Raw genomic sequence first — 13,770 nt, 5'->3', positions numbered from 1 at the left:
GAGGCTTCTCTGCTTCCCAGGAGAAAAATCCTGGGTGAAGGGATTTTTCCAGAGAATGTGAATGCCACACAATTCCTTGCTCCCGAGGGGCCATTCCTGATGGCAAGCTCTGAACCTCTGCACAGCAGCTGTTTGTGTCTTAGTGGATGCTGGGAAATGCCCTGTGAGGAGCACACACCATTTTGTGTTGGCTGCCATCCATCCAAGCACTTCAGCATGCATGTTCTTAGCAGCTTGAGCTGCTGCTCTTTAGATTCTTTGCTGCTCAGGTAGATTCTTTGCCCACTGAAAATGAAAATACAAAGGGATGCAAAGAAAAGGGATGTAGCAGTTGGAAGTTCTCTGTAGGAGAGATAACAGATTGTTTTCACAGAAGAAAATTAGCTTTGATCCCTGCTCTAATGATCTGAGTTGGGGGTGTCATGGACTCTGCAGACAGGTGGGTTCTGTAGAAACACGGGGTCAGTCCCCAGCAGTTCAGAGCCATCCTCCTGCGCGTGGGTACCTGTCAAAAAGGAAAACAGAACTGCCCAGAAGATGATGTTTCCCCACAGAACCATTCACACCCTTTCCTTGCTTTTCCATTATCAGTGCTGCCATCATTTATCAAAACTCCCCACGACATCACGAGCCGCACGGGGACGACGGCGCGGCTGGAGTGCGCGGCCGAGGGCCACCCCGCGCCGCAGATCGCCTGGCAGAAGGACGGCGGCACCGACTTCCCCGCGGCCCGCGAGCGCCGCATGCACGTCATGCCCGACGACGACGTCTTCTTCATCACCGACGTCAAGGTGGAGGACATGGGCGTCTACAGCTGCACAGCTCAGAACTCGGCGGGCTCCGTGCTGGCCAACGCCACCCTCACCGTGCTGGGTGAGATGACTTTTGGCTTTTGTGTTCTTCGTGTGTTTGTAGTCCTGCAGTTCTTTAGTGTATGGCTCTAAACTCCTGTTCTCCCATTTTGGTCAGACAGCAATTCCTCTCTAGGCCTGGGAATCAAGGACACATCACTGTCTCAGGGTCTGAGAGATGGAAACAAAAGTCAGTTGGGGGAGGAAGCCAACTTGGGCTAAATGACTTCATTACCTGAAGCTGTAATTGCAAGATTAACCCCCAATATGCAAATGAACCAAACTGATAAAAGTGTGAAAACCCGTGACTCATCATCTGTTTTTGGGTGTAGTCCCTGGGAGCACTTCATCTGCCCTAAATAAACCTGAAGACCCTTCAATAAATATAACTGCTTTTTTCCCCTTAATTTTGTTTTTAGGTAGCCTCTGTTTTTAGGTAGTCCCAAAAAGGCATCACCAGTGCCCCAGGAGGCTGAGTGCAAGTGGGAACGGGGAGGGATGGCCATTCAAGCTCTTTACCAGTTGCAAATAAAAGAGAGGCAGAGACAACTGGTCTGCTTAGTCTTGTTTCATTCTTTTACACTGTAGTTCTCTAATGAAAAATACCTGTTAAGTAAGAGAAGAAGCTGTAAGTTGCATTTCCTCTTGTGCTGAGGAAGCCCCTCCAACCAGCCTATTTCCTGTCTGGGAAAATGACTTCAAAAGGAAATTACACTTCATCCCTCTTGCTCTGTGAAATAATTCACGTTTCAGCTGTTGGCATATGACCTCAGAAATTTCTTGTTGGGAAAACCTAACACCAGTTGGTTGTGGGAAGTGAAACCTTGGCTGTGGTTGTTAGATCTGCTGTGGTGTGCAGCTGCCATATTCCTGAGCACGTGCCTGCTTTGTGCCTTGCTGTGTCTGCAGGAACACCAGGAACATTCAGTGCTGTTAAATGTGTTGTTACACTGTGCCTAAAAATCAATTTCTGTGCTTGTTCTCCCGCAGAGACACCATCCTTGGTCCATCCACTGGAAGATCACGTGGTGTCCGTCGGCGAGACCGTGGCTCTCCAGTGCAAAGCCACGGGGAGCCCCCCGCCCCGCATCACCTGGCTGAAAGGTGACCAGCCCCTGGTGGTGACAGAAAGGCACCACTTCACCTCAGGCAACCAGCTGCTGATCGTCAGGAACGTGGTGCTGGAGGACGCGGGGAAGTACACGTGTGAGATGTCCAACACGCTGGGCACGGAGCGCGCGCACAGCCACGTCAGCATCCTGCAGGCGCTGGGCTGCCGCAAGGACCGCACCACCGTGGGCATCATCACCATCGCCGTGGTCTGCAGCATCGTGCTCACCTCCCTCGTCTGGGTCTGCATCATCTACCAGACCAGGAAGAAGAGTGAGGAGTACAGTGTCACCAACACAGGTAGCTGCAGTGTCCTGAGGCAGCCTCTAACCTTTTGTGCTGGCAGGCATCCCACTGAGGCTGAGCCGGCTCGGCAGGGAGCCTCACAGTCCCCTGGAACTGCAGCTGGCTTGTCTCCCTGGTTCTGCTGGCTCCCAGGGCTGGAAGCAGCTTTCACTTGCTGCTGAAGCATGTTCAGAGCTGCATTTCTCCCCTTGGCTTGCTCTTCAGGAAGGTCTTTTCCACTTGGCTGTAGTTCCAGCCATCACTTTGCTACTTTGGTTTTCCATGACCATAAATGATAACTTTTGAGACAGTCTGGATGATGTTCATGATGCTGGGAACCTGTCTTGGCTTTTGGAAATCTGTATTTTCAAAGTCTTCAAAGTCAAAACTTGAAAAATTTAGACTTAGAAGCTGGAATCCCTTTTTCCATGTTGGCTATAAGAGCTAGCCCTGATGATGAGGAGGTATCTGTTACTTTTTAGAGGAAGAATTAACATTTATTGCTTTCTCCTGATACTCAGAGGGGATAATTTGGTGCTGAAATAAGTGTTGCAGTGAGAATAGAATCTCTGCCCTCCTTATGCAGCCTCAGAACAAAACAGAAGTATGAAAGAACCACCCTAAGACTTTCCCAGCCTGCTTGGAAATTCCAGCCTTCCTACATTATGCTTAGCTTTAGATAGAGTACAAAAGGATTTTTAAAGGCATGGGCTAGATAGGAAGTCTTGGATAGCCTATTAGCAGTGTGATGTCTTAGTGGGATTCTTTTATAACTCCTCAAAAATCCAGGGCTTCGTGCCCAATATAATTGAGTTTCACTTGGTTTTGTGTGGCAAGGGAAACTCACATTGCCTGATAGAAAATGGAGAAAGCCAAGAGGCTTAAGACTCATTTCCTGCTTAAGAGAATCAAACACCCTGTGCTGCAGAATACTTTTACTCCTGACTTCAGGAGGCAAAAGACTTGAGTCAAAGGAAGGACTGAATTTCAGGGGAAAGAGAAGGATTTACTTATTCTGAACAAATAGTTCTACTCCACCTACTATGTACTGACCATACCACATGCAAACACTCCAAGTGCCTTTATCAGCACTCTCTCCCACAGCTTTAAGCTTTGAAAAATCAGGAATGGGGCTTCTGAGGGGAAGGGAATATTTAGGCAGTTCAGTCTCCAATGCACCTACAGAAAATAACCAGTTCTAAATCTGGTCCCAAATCCCTCTTGAAAATGTGAATTTCCTTTGAAAAATCCAGCTGGGAACTGACTTTTCCCTTCTGCCATTGCTCTAGATGAGACCATTGTGCCTCCTGATGTGCCAAGCTACTTGTCCTCCCAGGGGACTCTCTCGGAGCGCCAGGAAGTGGCCATTGGAGTGGACACCCAGCAGCCCAATGGGCACATTGACAGCAATGGTGAGCAGTGGTTTAATTGCTCTGTAATGCTGGGTCTGAACTTGATATGGGAGGTAGAAATCTCAGCCCAGAGTACTTCTGTGTTTGTGTTTGTTCTGAGTTATCTGAGAGATCTTTATAATGTAACTCCTGCATTTATGCAGAGCAGGGATCTGTGTTTGACTTCACAGAGCTCTCCTCTCCCAGGAGTAAGTGTTCCTACAAGCTGGCTGCCTCAGAAACTGCTCAGTCAGGCCCTAAGGACTGGTTTTTTTGCTAATTCTGGATTCTGTTTTTGGCAGCAGAGTTACAATAGTCATACTAGAAAATGCATTAACATTGCCTGTCCCTGCCTTCAGGCTTTGAAATTAAATGTTGGGGTTTTACACTATTTAAACATGGCACATTAGGAAGGAGAAGTTAAGAGTTCTGAACAAAGATCCTCGTGAGATTGTGCAGCATTTACTCTGTTAAATGTTTGCTGAAAATTATCTTTTATCTCCATTTCTATTTTTTCTCACTTTTCCAGTGTAATACCAACAAGGCATTTAACTGTGAGCAGATGGCTGTGATCTTTACCCAGATGGTTTGTTTGTTACAGGGATGTGTCAGGCTGATGCTGGAAGGTGTCCAGATGTTGAAGCTCCTGCTGTAGGTTGTAGACAGCCCAAGCTGTGTATCAGCTATAACAAAGACACTTGGAAAACTGAGGACATGGCCGATGGAATGCTTGTTCCAGATAAGACAGGTACAAAACCCATTAATCTGGGAAGGCATTTCGTGTTTGTACAGATCACAAAGCCCTCCAAGTCAGACAGCATTAACACAAGAAATTGTTACCTTCAGAGAAAAAAAAGCTCAGAATGATTCTCAGGTGCAAGCACAGAAAATTTACTTTCTCCTGCTTGCTTTGATTCTCAAGCTTAGGTAGTTGGAATTTGAGGAACTGTCAGAAAGAGGCAGAGTAAAGCTCCCAGTTGCCATTCTGTGCAGCTGGCTGATGGGAATTTTGATTTGAAATATTCTTAAATTATGAGAGCACTTTCAAAACCAAGAGTGTTAAATTTTTTCATGCTCTTTTAAAAGGGCTGTTGACTTCAAAGCTCAGCTTTTTATTTTCAAAATTTAAAGGTTGTTTTGGGCACTACACCTGCCTCTGCTCTTTGCCAATTTCTGTGGTGTTCCACTCATACTTTTCTATTTTTAGGATGTGCTTTCTGTTCTCACACTGCATTGTAAAAGCCACAGAAAATCAGCCAATGAAACACATTTTCTCTCTAGGAGAAATTAATGTAAAGTTTAATAATGGAAAGTTGTTGTGTGCACTAAGGAAATTAACTTTCAACATTTAGAAACTCCTTGTTGCTTTGAATTCTGCTCATCTAATGGTACCACTACCATTAATAACATATCTTGAGATAACAGTGCAAGCTGATGCTGCTCCCTGTAAAGCAGCAGCACAAAAATAAGAAAGATAACTTGGTATTTTAAAGCAGCTACAGCAAAGTTCCACTTTGCACTTCTACCCTGATTAGAAAGTCTGGAAACGGAAATAAATGCATAGTTTATTAAAACAAAAAGAAAAAAAAATTACGAGTACTTTGGAGTGAAAATGAATCCCTAATTAACTAAAGCTGTTAATTGGAACTACCTTCAGTGATGGTGGCTACAGATGGTGGGTGTATAATAGCCCTGTGTAAGACACAAAGTGTCCACGTTATTTAGTGAGAGATTCCCCCAGGGAACCACACAGAACTGCCCTTTCCTTCCATGATTTGTGTGCTAATTTTCCCTTCCTCTCCCAAAGGCTACGGGCTGCCCGTGGTGTGCACGGAGTGCAGCGGCAGCACGGACAGCGTGGGCACCCACCCCTACCCCAAGGACTGCCAGAGCCTAAAGACTGTGGAGAGCACCCACCCCAATGCACTGAGCAGCAGGGAGCACCAGAGGAAGAGGGGTGCAGGCACCAGCCTTCTTCATGCTCCGCCCTGCAATGGCATTGCCAGTGGCAAGAGGGTGGAGACAGACGGGACCCTCTACCCCAGCAACCACGACAGGATACGGCCGGAGGGCGCGGCCGGCGCGCTGCTCGCGGACACGCACGGTGCGTCCTTCCTCAGGTCACCCCTGCTCCCCAGGGCCACCAGCGGGGCTGTAGCACAGCCCCACGTGCTCCCCTCAGCCTTTTCAACCAGCTCACAGGTGGGGATGGCAGTGGTGGGGTTGGTTTGGGCCTAGAATAGAATTGCTAAGGTTGGGAAAGACCTCCAGGGCCACGGAGGGTGGGAGTGCTTGGCAGGCTGAGCGTCACCTAACCGTGCTGCTCCTTTGGGGTTTTGCAGGCTCTTCACAAGCAGCAGCAAAGCCTTCAGAGCTTAACAACCTTAATTTGGTGAGAGCTTCGCCTGCAGGAGGGTCATTAAAGCAACTGAACGTGCTTCCTGAAATATCCTCAGCACTACTGGATCTGCAGGGGGAAGCAGAGCTGGAGCAGGCTCTCCTGCCCAGCAGCAGCACAGTCCAGCCCCGCGACTCCGCTCACGAGCCCAAGCTGCCCAACAGGTCTCTGGACTGAGAGCACAGACTGACTGCCACATGCAAATTAACAAACACACTATTACTTTTTTTAAATTTTTGTTTGTTTTTTTTTTTTTTGCACAGAGTATATAGGCTACTTACTTCTACCTCGAATCTTGAACTGATGGCCTGGCAAAGGCAACCAACTGAGGTATGAGAAACAAGCTTGTATGGGGAACAAACTCCTGTTCGAGCGTCATCTGATTGTACATAGTTTAAAACTTCCCTGAGAAGTATGAAGTGTTCAAAAGTCAACTTGCATATCAAGCACATAAATGCAAGGGATTATTGTGTAAAGAGAAAAAGTATTTGATACAATTGTACATAAGAGTTTTCATATATAAATATATATATAAATATATATATATATCTTTTACAGAGGCTATTTTAATCTTTAGTGCATGGAAAACTGAGTGAAATTTTACAATTTTGGCAATATTGTTTTCAGTATCAGGTTGCTGTTAAACTTTGTGAGAGAAATAATTCTGGTGCCTTAAATGCATAAACAGAACTTTTAAAAGCCAGACTGTTCCAAAGGGATTGTCCTCCTTTCAGTGGAAGTTCCTTTACACTGTGTACACCGGGGCTGGGGCAATCCCAGGTACTGGTTGGGTGGAAAAGTGACCAGGAACAGCCCTGTGGAGAGGGATTTGGGGGTGTTGGTGGATCAGAGGCTGGACATGCCCTGGCCATGTGTGCTTACAGCCCAGAAATCCAACCGTGTCCTGGCCTGCATCCAGAGCATTGTGGGCAGCAGATTCTCCTCCTCTGCTCCACTCAGGTGAGGCCCCACCTGGGGTTCTGCACACAGTTCTGGTGCCCTCAATGTGAGTGCTGTGTCCACTTCTGGGCCCTCAGCTTGGGGAGGACATTGAGACATTGGAATGTGTCCAGAGGAGGCAACAAGGCTGGTGAAGGGCCTGGAACACAAACCCTGTGAGGAATGACTGAGGGAGCTGGGGGAGCCTGGAGAAAAGGAGGCTCAGGGGTGATCTTACCACTCTCTAGAGATCCCTGAAATGTGGCTGGAGCCAGGTGGGGATTGGGCTCTTCTCCCAGGCAACCACTGACAGAATTAGAGGATACAGCCCTAAGCTGTGCCAGAGGAAGTTTAGGCTGGACATTAGGAAAAAATTCCTCACAGAAAGTGACTGGACATTGGAATGGGCTGCCCAGGGAGATGGTGGAGTCACCGTGCCTGGATGTGTTTAAAAAAAGACTGGATCTGGCACTTAGCCATGGTTTAGATGATAAGGTGGTGATAGGTCATAGGTTGGACTTGATCATCTCAAAGGTCTCTTCCAACCTAGTTAATCCTGTGATTCTGTCCCTTCCAACCCAAGACTTTCTGTGATTCAATTGGATTACTTAGCACAAATTTCCTTCCCCTTGGAAATTTATTGTGCTTAACACATTTAATAACAGAGATCTTCAGTTGTGTTAAATGAAATTTATAAAGAAAAAAAGCAGTGAGCAATTACATAGCAACCTGATATTTTCCTGTTGGTGGAAGAACTTGAATTCCATTATTTTTTCAAAACTTCATAAAAATTAGTATTTGAACTGTGACTGTGTGAGACTTTAGAGTGGACCACACAGGAGGCACTAAATAACTCTTCAACAGTGTAGAGCCCCAAAACAACCAGAGGAAAAGGCTGTTTTGGCTGGGAAGAAGTTGTTACCAAAATAAATAACTAGTGCAGTAAACCAGGGGTGGTCTCACAACAGTGCACCTCTCAAACACGTCATCACAGAGGTTTTACCTGCCATGTGTGCACAGCTCTGAGCACCACAGCCCTCACCACAGGCCCTTCCCCTCCCAAAGGGACCCAGCTCTACCTGTCTGAGGTGTGTGCAGCAATCCAGCCTTGCCCTGCTTACAATCAATAACCTGTGCCAGTGTCATGCATTTTCACACCCCAAACCCTCATCTGTTCTGTGAGGGTTTGAAACCATAGAGCTGTTTTGACAACAAAACTAAAATGCACTCCTAAGGGGACAGCTGTATCACTAATTCATCCAGTACTTTTTTTTTCCCTGCAACACAATATTACACTTTATAGTTGAACAGCCAGACTCTGTATATGAAAACATCACCTCCAAGTGAGTTCTGCTGCCTTGTGCAGCAATTCTGGGTCAGTTAGAAATACACTTTTTTGTAAGGTAAACTGTGGATTCACGGTTGAACAGACTTTTCAATGGCAATGTCCCAAATGTTTTTATGTGATCTTTCAAGTTCATCCATTAATGGGGGGTATAAAGAAATGCCCACCTCAGTCAAACAGATCTTTGTCACTTCTGACTTCACAATGACGCTTTTTATTTATAGGAAGGTTGTTTTCTGTTGGTGTTTGTTGGTACCTGTGGATGGAGGACTCCCAGTTCTTTGTGATTTGAGTTCTGCTAACATGAAGTTGCTAACTCTGGTGGTGACTACTTTGGGGCAGGTTTATCATGGGTGGGAGGGGGTGTTGTTACTTTTTTCCTTAGGAGCAACTCAAATACCAGTTCCAATGAGGCCAAGTCTGGGAGTCCACCTTTGCCAGGACTGTGGTTCAGAACAAGCAGCAGAGATAAGGGCAGAAACACTTCATGGTCACTTTAGATCCATCACTGAGGGACCTGTCCCAGTGCTGCTGCACCTGTGGGGTGTCAGGGAGTGGCTGCAAGCTGCCCCTTGGTTTTATCACAATCTGGTCCTAGCCAGCCTTAGCTCCTGTAAGGGAAGGACCTGGGGCTCAGGGGGAGCAGCAGCTGCCCCTGGATGAAGCCAGGCATAATTCAGCCAGTACCTGTCTGTCCCAGTCCCTGACTCTTGACACGTTTGCACTTTGAGACAGGTGGCGAATTATGTTGAGTGCCAAGTTTATTCAAAGCAAAGGAAATGGATGTTAGAAAATTACAAACTGAGCAGAGTTTTCCCTTTGCTGAAGGGAAAAGTGCTCCAGAACTAACTCATGGAACCAGGGACATGGGGGAGATGGGAATGATTCAATGGGCTCGTTTTGCTGGCAGAAATGTCATCACCAGTGCAGATACAAAAGCATATTTGCCATGTTAACATTGAAAATAATGTTTCTGGATAAAGTTAACTGCCTAATGTTATGACTTCCACTAAATATGTGAATTTGCTGCTTCTAAGAGGCAATGTGAAAGAGGAAGTATTACTTTTGTGTACAAATTTATTTATTTATTAGAGAATTTGGTACAATGTTGTACATTGAAAAACATGTAAGATATTGAAGTGTCTAACAAACGGCATTGAAGTGTCTTTAATAAAGGTTCATTTATAATATTACGGCTGATCTGTTGAGAGTGAGCTTTTGGGAGTTTCAGTTGAAAATTAAATAAAATTCTAATCCATTGCTATTTCTCTTTTCTGTCTTTCTGTCACAAAAATGGAGATTAACTGCCAAAGTACCTGCTCTTGAAATTGGGCCATGAGATCCTGGGGAACAGTGTGAGGCTCTGACAGCCTGGCATGTGGATGGGGTGGAATTTGGGGCTGGATGGAAAAATACAACACAGAACTTGTAAGAAATACATTTCCAGTATATCAGCTTGCTTTAGTATCTGGCAAGTCCCCTGTCTTGGCAGTGAGAACAGAACAGATGGGGGGGGGGGGGGGGGGGGGTGTGTGTGTGTGTGTGCAAGTAAAAACAGGGCCAGGACAGCACCAGACCCAGCTGCAGTTGTGAACACCTCTGGTGTTCCCAAACTCCAACCCCACCCTGGCTGGAAATTCCAGAGGTAGCTTTGGAGATAAGCCTGAATTCTTGCTTTAACTAAAAATCTCAATTCAGCTTCTGTAGATCTTTTATAAATGAAAACTAATTCCCTCTTGAAATTATCACTTTGGGTATAAAGCAGGTTGTCTGAGAATACTCAAAGTTCCTTAACACATCTAGGAGTTAAAACTTTTTAAAATTGTGAGAGGTTTTAAGAGGCTGTTGCCTGGTGTAAAATTTAAGTTCTTCTCCCACTTTATCCTAGTAATGGGCAGCATTAAATTTTGGTAAACTTGAAATAAAACATTGCTAAAACTTAAGGCAAACAGTCATAGGGGAACCCATGCATTTTTTGGTCTATTTTTTCTCCCTGCAGTCCCAAAACTAAAAATGTCCTTTTCATCCATATTAGGCAAACTGGTGCATGCAGAACAGCCCTGGCCACCTGCTGGGGCTGTCAGCTGCCTGCTGCCATTCCCAGGTACTTTTGGCCTTTGATGCAGAGCTGCTCCACTGGCACAGAGGAAGGGGAATCACTTTTTGGCTGGGTTTTGGTTGGGTTTTTTTATTTTAATTAAAAAAAAAAGTGATGACAAAAACTGATTCTGCAATATTAAATAAAAACAACAAAAAATGCACCGTTTGGACCCAAGTACATAAAGATGATTATTTACAGCTCAAGTAATCAAATGCATCAACTGTAGTGCTAACCCCCTCACCATGTTTCAAGAGTTTCAATAGAAAATGTGATAGATTTTTGAGACAGAGTAATAAATCTTCCTCCCTTCCCAGCCCCTAAAATTGAATGTGATATATATATATGGAATGTCACAAAAGAGAGTCTCAAAGTGGCAGGAAGCACAGCTACACCATGGTAATGAGCAGTGTTACCAACCAGCCAATACAGGACTTGGCTGAATTCCCCATTTTAATTGAAGATTATTTTTAAGAATTATGTCCTTTGTTCTGAATGTTTTACTTGTCTGCCAATTATTTTCTAAGTTTTGGCCTCTAAAAAGTCTTACTACTCTGTCATGGATAGCAGTGCAATAAAACATCCAGCCTGTGCTGTAGGCACTCTGGGCAGGGGCTCTGGTGGCACTGGTGTCCCCTGCTCAGGCCACTGACCTGGTCTGGCATTTGTTCTCCCTCTGCCAGGACTCCACACACCTGTACATTGTCCTCATGAGGGGAACAGCCTCACAGGTAAATTACAGCACCCCAAGGCAGCACAGCAGCCCTGGCACATCAGTGCTGGGATGGCAGGGATGGTGCCAGCAGGATGAGTGATCTGGCACAGCTCAGTGCCAGGGCCCTGTGGCACCCACTGCTCTCCCCCTGTGTGAGAAACCATCGCCCAGCAGAGCCCCTTGGCTTTGCCTGCCCACACAAACCCCCTCCACAGCCAAACCTGCCAGCCACCACGCAGCCAAAGTGCTGTAAACCCCCAGCACCCACCCTGGTGATGATTTTGAGTCATTCCAATAAGGTCTTTTCATCACACTCATCCCCACACCGTTTTGGCTGCTGCAGCTTCTGCTTCTTACATGAGAACAGCAGCAGAATTTTGCCTGCCAGCAGCCCCCCAAGAGCCCTCAGGATCCACCCCTACATCAGCAGAACTCTGATGTTCTCCTTGCCTTGCCCTCCCAGCTTCCCTCCCAGGCTTCCATCCCAGCACTTCCATCCTCCTGCTGCTTCAGCAGCTGAGGGATGAAGACCAAAAGAAGGCAGAGCTCCGTGTCTTTGCACAAGCACAGCTGTAAAATAATACAAGCCTGTGCTGTTACTGGAGAAATATGAGTGTGATTAATAAAGCTGCACTGGCTCCCACACAGGAATGCTTGCTGAGCACCTGTAGGTATAAACAGGAATATAAACTTCCACAAATACAGCTCGAATCAGAAACAAATGGATGATTGTCTTTGACAAAGAGCTCTCCCAAGCCAGGATCCTTTCGGTGCTGTTGGAGGGCAGCAGGCTGTAACTCTATCAGCCCCTTCCCCTCCCCTGTTACGAGGCAGGTGCCACTGAATGATGAAAACTTGCTTTATTTCAGCCTCCCCACTCAGCCCCCAAGCCAGAGCTTTCCAAAACACTTTCCCTGCAGGAGTTCTAATAATGCCTTTTGCAGCCACCGTAATTAGCTGTTTACCCCCCAAACGTTACTTTTTTGGCACAACTCTTCCCAATTACCTCACCCACTTTCCATGCAGGAAAATTTCATGTTTGGGAAACTGGATTATTGGAGGATTTACTTTTCTCTAGCAGGGAGAGTGGCTCCCAGCCTGCGGGACAGCTGCTGGGAGGGCTGCGGGAGGAAGGCTCCGCTCCCAGCCCGGCTCCTCCTCCGGCTTCTCCCCGGCAGGAGCGGCCGGGCTGGCTCAGAGCAGCAGCTGCCGAGTCTTCTCGTATGTCCCCAAGAAGATGAAGCCTCCCAGGCTGATGGCTGCCATCCGTGGGACAACACCTGCGAACAAGCTGAAGGCAAAGGAAAGGAGCTTTGAGAGATGAGCGGGGAGCGGATGCAGGGGCTTCGGGAAGCAAAGCCAAGAAAAACTCTCTCTCGCTGGTTTCTTAAATCCCACCCCACTACTCACTGCAGGGATCTGTCTGGACTTCCCTAACACAGCACTCCCAAGGTTTGTGGTTTTTAACCCCTCTCCACACTCCTCGGGTGCAGAAGGAAAAGGCAGAGGCCATTGTGGAGCAGTGGGATGGGAGCTCAGGCACACGGCCACAAAGAGCAGCACACAGGAGGGAACAGCCTGTCCCCAATGTCCCCACAGCCTCTTGGGGCTGAGTGAGCACAGCCAGCCCTGCTCACTGCAGTGGCTCATTCCCCGGAACACACAACAGTGAGGGAGCAGAAATATTCCATTTGTGGCACCTTCAGCTGCCACCCTTTCTAGGTGCCTGATCTGCATAGAAGTTAACAGGAAACCCGTGCAAAGCCAATTGCTTGACACATCTAAACTCACAGTTGGTTTAACAGCTTCAGGACAGGCCAGTGTACCCTCCCAGAGGATTACAGGCTTCCTTTGTGGCAAGCAAGGATTAAACTCGAATCCATTTGGCATCCCACCCCCCTTCCAGATCCATGGCACTCAGCCTGGCTGAGCCCCACAGGGATCCTGTCCCTGTTTGTCCCAAGCACTGCATGGTCCCTGCTGAGGGGGTGTCCACAGTGGGACACTCTGTAATTCCTGGTGAGACCTGGCTGCTCAGGAGCTCCCTGCTCCCGCTGCACAGGGAAACCTCTGGCAGTAATGAGCTCTGCTAAGGAGCCTGGAGCAGACAGGCAGATGGAAACATTTTATGGCTTTACTAGACAGCAATTGGGCCTATTACCATAATGACAGCTTTAAAACAGAGTAATTTGTACGAGGCATGTATGGACAGAGCACTGATAGGGCAAATCCTAGGGAGCAGCACACAGCATCCCTCTCCTGCCTCATTATGGGAGCAGGGGCAGACATTTGTTTCCAGAACAGCCCACTCGAGACACAGCTATTACACAAACAGGGGCCCATAACTGAGTTACCCAGAACTGCATCCCTGGCAACCCCCATTACCAACCATCACTTCCAAGAATCTGCTTCTCCCAGTTTCCTGTTCCCACCTGCCACCCGTGGCCTCTCCAGTGCACGCTTCCCCCATGGGCTCCCTCTCTGCGTGAGGGCAGAGCTCAACAGCTGCAGGGAGGTCCCAAATCCAAAGAGCAGAGCTCTGTGGCAGGTCTGATCCAAACTGGTCTCCTCTGGACCACGCCTGCCTCCATCAGCAGATGAGATAAATTGGGTTTATTTCTGCTGCCCCATCAGAAAC

The 13,770-nt window shown here is 47.2% G+C and overlaps 2 protein-coding genes across 9 annotated transcripts in view; one reads left to right on the top strand and one right to left on the bottom strand.

The window, feature by feature from the left end:
• Nucleotides 1-9,583, top strand: part of LRIG1 (leucine rich repeats and immunoglobulin like domains 1) — a 91,027-nt gene extending 81,444 nt beyond the window's left edge. Inside the window, exons 14-19 of the mRNA XM_059856763.1 lie at nucleotides 592-873; nucleotides 1,842-2,261; nucleotides 3,536-3,658; nucleotides 4,239-4,385; nucleotides 5,445-5,741; nucleotides 5,980-9,583. Of these exons, the coding sequence (XP_059712746.1) occupies nucleotides 592-873; nucleotides 1,842-2,261; nucleotides 3,536-3,658; nucleotides 4,239-4,385; nucleotides 5,445-5,741; nucleotides 5,980-6,212 (1,502 nt within the window). The 3' untranslated portion in view covers nucleotides 6,213-9,583. The remainder of the gene's footprint in view (nucleotides 1-591; nucleotides 874-1,841; nucleotides 2,262-3,535; nucleotides 3,659-4,238; nucleotides 4,386-5,444; nucleotides 5,742-5,979) is intronic.
• A 2,394-nt stretch (nucleotides 9,584-11,977) lies between these two features.
• SLC25A26 (solute carrier family 25 member 26) overlaps nucleotides 11,978-13,770 on the bottom strand; it is an 83,807-nt gene continuing 82,014 nt past the window's right edge. For all 8 annotated transcript variants that reach the window (XM_059856764.1, XM_059856766.1, XM_059856768.1 and 5 more), the window contains one exon: nucleotides 11,978-12,423. In XM_059856764.1, coding sequence (XP_059712747.1) covers nucleotides 12,327-12,423 — 97 coding nt within the window. In that variant the 3' untranslated portion in view covers nucleotides 11,978-12,326. The remainder of the gene's footprint in view (nucleotides 12,424-13,770) is intronic.

This window comes from Haemorhous mexicanus, chromosome 11 (assembly GCF_027477595.1).
Source record: "Haemorhous mexicanus isolate bHaeMex1 chromosome 11, bHaeMex1.pri, whole genome shotgun sequence".
In the NCBI taxonomy this organism is placed as follows: domain Eukaryota; kingdom Metazoa; phylum Chordata; class Aves; order Passeriformes; family Fringillidae; genus Haemorhous; species Haemorhous mexicanus.
The sequence above is the reverse complement of the archived record's forward strand: the minus strand, read 5'-3'. Positions and strand labels throughout refer to the sequence as shown.